This window comes from Palaemon carinicauda, chromosome 21 (assembly GCF_036898095.1).
Source record: "Palaemon carinicauda isolate YSFRI2023 chromosome 21, ASM3689809v2, whole genome shotgun sequence".
NCBI lineage: Eukaryota > Metazoa > Arthropoda > Malacostraca > Decapoda > Palaemonidae > Palaemon > Palaemon carinicauda.
The window spans coordinates 116,700,726-116,705,236 of NC_090745.1; the positions used below are offsets into that span (position 1 = coordinate 116,700,726).

Below are 4,511 nucleotides of genomic sequence, written 5' to 3' on the forward strand. Positions count from 1 at the left end.
ATAAGAAATAGATGTTTACACCTGACAACATTATTGTTTAGATACATGTTTCAATGATATTGTATTCTCGTATTTCCTTGCCAAGACTTTCAATTACCTAATTAATTTTCAGTTACCTAATACCATGCGAAAAACATAATTAAAAAACTTCAAATCGTTCAATGAAAAAAACAGAAAACTTCAAATCGTTTAAAAGATAAAATTATAAACAAACATTACTAACTTTTTAAATGGGATAACAAAAACTAAAACTACTTTTACCTTTACAAACCAACAATGAAAACAACAACTACTGATTGCTACGTCCGCGTCTTCCAGGCTTTACTTTGCAAGTGGCCACATCGGCATGTATTACCTTCAACCAAGCGCTGAAAGTGTACCCAAGCAATTTTGGATTCAGAACGGCCCGATCATCAAACACAGCCGATAAAGCTTCGATAAACTGCCTACTGATGACCTCGATCAGACGGGGGTCGTAGGTCTTAGCGGCCGCCATCTTGGGCACCATGAGCCTCCAATTGCTTTTGGTCAGGGGCATCATGTGCAAGGGAGCGTTTTTAGCCTGCGTCAACTCCATCAACTCCCTGATCTGCAATTCCTTCTTCCAGTGACTCGTTAGCACCACTTGGGACGCTGGGAAATTCTGAATGGCGTCCTTAAGGACAGCCTTGGCCACCACTGGGGCAGTCTCGAAGCTGTCGAAGAGCCAGAGTATTTTCGACTGCTGCAGCTCACTTTGTATGTCTTCGAATTTCGTCAGATTTGGCAAATACGATAGAGGTAGTCTAGATTTTAAAAGGGATAGGGCTTTAGAATCTTTTACTTCCTTCAAGTTAGCTATTATGGCTAAATCAAAATTTTTTATGTTTTTGACATCCTTGGCGTCGTCTATCAAAAACTGGTACAGGAGGTAATTCAGAAGTGACGTTTTTCCGTAACCTTCTGCCCCGTAAATTACGAAAACTTTGGGTTTATGAATACCTTCCACGGGGTCATATGTTCCGCGATCCCATGAAAAATCTGTATTGAATAAATCATTCACATTCACATCATCTTCGGGGCCTCTTACCAAGGACATCGGAAGGTAGGTTTCGTGAGCATTCGGCACCTGTTGTCCCATCACGTGAGGGCCGTGAATCTTGGAAAAAGCCAGAAAAGAAAATTTCATGGCATTGAAACATGTCAAAAGCGACGTCCTGTCGTATTGGTCGAATAACACGCTCTCTGTCCACATCTGTAAATGCAAGAGATTTTTTAGCCTGTAGTATAAAGGCACCTGTAAATGCAAGAGATTTTGGAGCCTGTAGTTTAAAGGCACCTGTAAATGCAAGAGATTTTGGAGCCTGTAGTATAAAGGCACCTGTAAATGCAAGAGATTTTGGAGCCTGTAGTATAAAGGCACCTGTAAATGTAAGAGATTTTGGAGCCTGTAGTATAAAGGCACCTGTAAATGCAAGAGATTTTGGAGCCTGTAGTATAAAGGCACCTGTAAATGCAAGAGAATTTGGAGCCTGTAGTATAAAGGCACCTGTAAATGTAAGAGATTTTGGAGCTTGTAGTATAAAGGCATCTGTAAATGTAAGTGATTTTGGAGCCTGTAGTATAAAGGCACCTGTAAATGCAAGAGATTTTGGAGCTTGTAGTATAAAGGCACCTGTAAATGCAAGAGATTTTGGAGCTTGTAGTATAAAGGCACCTGTAAATGTAAGAGATTTTGGAGCTTGTAGTATAAAGGCACCTGTAAATGTAAGAGATTTTGGAGCTTGTAGTATAAAGGCACCTGTAAATGTAAGAGATTTTGGAGCTTGTACCATAAAGGCACCTGTAAATGCAAGAGATTTTGGAGCCTGTAGTATAAAGGCACCTGTAAATGTAAGAGATTTTGGAGCCTGTAGTATAAAGGCACCTGTAAATGTAAGAGATTTTGGAGCTTGTAGTATAAAGGCACCTGTAAATGTAAGATTTTGGAGCTTGTAGTATAAAGGCACCTGTAAATGCAAGAGATTTTAGAGCTTGTAGTAGAAAGGGACCTGTAGATGTAAGAGATTTTGGAGCCTGTAGTATAAAGACACCTGTAAATGCAAGAGATTTTGGAGCCTGTAGTATAAAGACACCTGTAAATGCAAGAGATTTTGGAGCCTGTAGTATAAAGACACCTGTAAATGCAAGAGATTTTGGAGCCTGTAGTATAAAGACACCTGTAAATGCAAGAGAATTTGGAGCCTGTAGTATAACGGCACGTGTAAATGTAAGAGATTTTGGAGCTTGTAGTATAAAGGGACCCGTAAATATAAGAGATTTTGGAGCTTGTAGTATAAAGGCACCTGCAAATGTAAGTGATTTTGGAGCCTGTAGTATAAAGGCACCTGTAAATGCAAGAGATTTTGGAGCTTGTAGTATAAAGGCACCTGTAAATGCAAGAGATTTTGGAGCTTGTATTATAAAGGCACCTGCAAATGCAAGAGATTTTGGAGCCTGTAGCATAAAGGCACTAACAATGAAACAATGTCCAACAGATTTTGTAGATTTGAGAGCAAAACCCTCAGAAGAATATTGGGAGTTGAATGGCAGGACAGGATTAGAAATGAAACTATAAGAGATCATGGTAACGGGTAGATGAAGATGGTTTGGGCATGTTCTTCCCACTCCCCAAGAGATTATTTAACCAATCTTTTATCTGAGCTACACAAGGCACTAGTAGAGTTGGAGGACCCAGACCTACATAGCTGAGGACTATAAAGCGCGAAGTTGGAGAGAATGAATGAAGAAGTATCGATTTAAAAGCTCGAGATACAGACGACTGGCGAAATCTAATAAAGGCCCTTTGCGTCAATAAGCGTAGGAGATGATGACGATAAGGAATATAAAGGGACTTCAGATCCATTTGTAATTGGATTATCATATACTCTAGCACTAGTTACGCATCTCCAGATGTTAATATTATTAGTTAGTAAATCTTGTAGCGATGAATTCTTAATTAAGATTACAGACAAGGGCGCTATCACTAGGTGCTGAAAACCTAAGAACTTGGAATGGTAAGACAAAATACTAGAGAACTAATATGGCCAAGTGATGTAAATAGACCAGGTTAAAGAATGCAATTTAAATTTGAGATAGTATACACGTTGTTAAGGTTCACACAGAACAGGACAAATTTTGTGGAAAAAAGAAAAGAAAAAAAAATAGTCACAATCAATGAGAACTATTGGGATTAGAAGGGCTGCATTATTAACTCAGTGAGAAAGAAACCTAATACGAAAACGAGCATACAAGGTAAATAACACCAACACAGAGTATTGAGGGCTATAATATAGGACATGCTGTCAAAAATGCCCCACCCCCCATCCGGAGAAAACCTTAGGCAATCTACCAGAACAGAGCAGAAACAAAACAGTGTTTATAAAAAAAAAGAAAATTTCAATATAGTTGGACAAATATACTACAGAAAAATCACTGGACATAGAAAAATGGTCAAATGCAACAAAGTTTGGATCATTAAAAAATTTGAATGCTAAAATACTTGAGAAAAGTCATAACAATTATGAAATAAATATAAGTTATTCAAGAAAGAAAACTAAACACCAACTGACAACAAAATGGGACCTAACATAGAAAGGAAAATTGGATCCTTCTCGTGCTAATGATTAATGATTATTTCTTCCATTTGGCAATTACTTGCAAGAAGGTTTACTGGATAAATTGATTCAACGCACAAACTTAACTGCCGCCGCAACATACCTTCGATTTATCTGGAAGAACTGAGACTATATCCTGGCTTGTTTTGATACCCAACTTCTAACATATGTGGACATTCAAAATAAACTCTTGCATTTGCCTTTTACGTCTGTTCAGTGCGTTTTAGTGTTGAATAGGCAATTTGGCCATTAACAGCAGTCAGGTATTCTTGGCTTATTATCTAATTACAGTATCGATCATTGTTTGACAAGGCAATAGGCTTATTCCAGTATGTAAACGCATGATTATATCCTACTAGACTTCCCAATTATATATTTAACATTTACAGTTATTAAGAAGTAATTTTTTTTTTCGGATTTGTTACAAAGTTTCGTCATTTTTTTTTCACCTCGTAATGTTAGCATATTTTTTTTCGAAAAAAAAAATACAGTTGAACAATACATCTTAATACTATTTAATACTAGGTAATACTAGCAGTACACTTGCTTGAAGGAACACACGGACACACTTTTCTATGTTATTTATTTTCCTCATGTTTTTTTTTTTAAGTTTTAATAGTTTATATATCAAAGATTTATTCTAATATTTTTACTGTTCTTAAAATATTTTATAATTGTTAATTACTTCTCTTGTAGTTTATTCATTTCCTTATTTCCTTTCCTCACTGGGCTATTTTCCCTGTTGGAGCCCTGGGGCTTATAGCATCTTGCTTTTCCAACTAGGGTTGTAGCTTAGGAAGTAATAATAATAATAATAATAATAATAATAATAATAATAATAATAACATCCTTATGAACAAATTATCTGTTGATGTA

The 4,511-nt window shown here is 36.7% G+C and overlaps 1 protein-coding gene across 1 annotated transcript in view; it reads right to left on the bottom strand.

Annotated features, from left to right (window-relative positions):
- LOC137614760 (uncharacterized) overlaps window positions 1–3,842 on the bottom strand; it is a 4,648-nt gene extending 806 nt beyond the window's left edge. The window contains exons 1-2 of the mRNA XM_068344430.1: window positions 3,739–3,842; window positions 1–1,234 (exon numbers count right to left, since the gene is read on the bottom strand). The exon at window positions 1–1,234 is cut by the window's left edge and continues 806 nt beyond it. Of these exons, the coding sequence (XP_068200531.1) occupies window positions 290–1,234 (945 nt within the window). The 5' untranslated portion in view covers window positions 3,739–3,842 and the 3' untranslated portion in view covers window positions 1–289. The remainder of the gene's footprint in view (window positions 1,235–3,738) is intronic.
- Window positions 3,843–4,511: the final 669 nt, after the last annotated feature.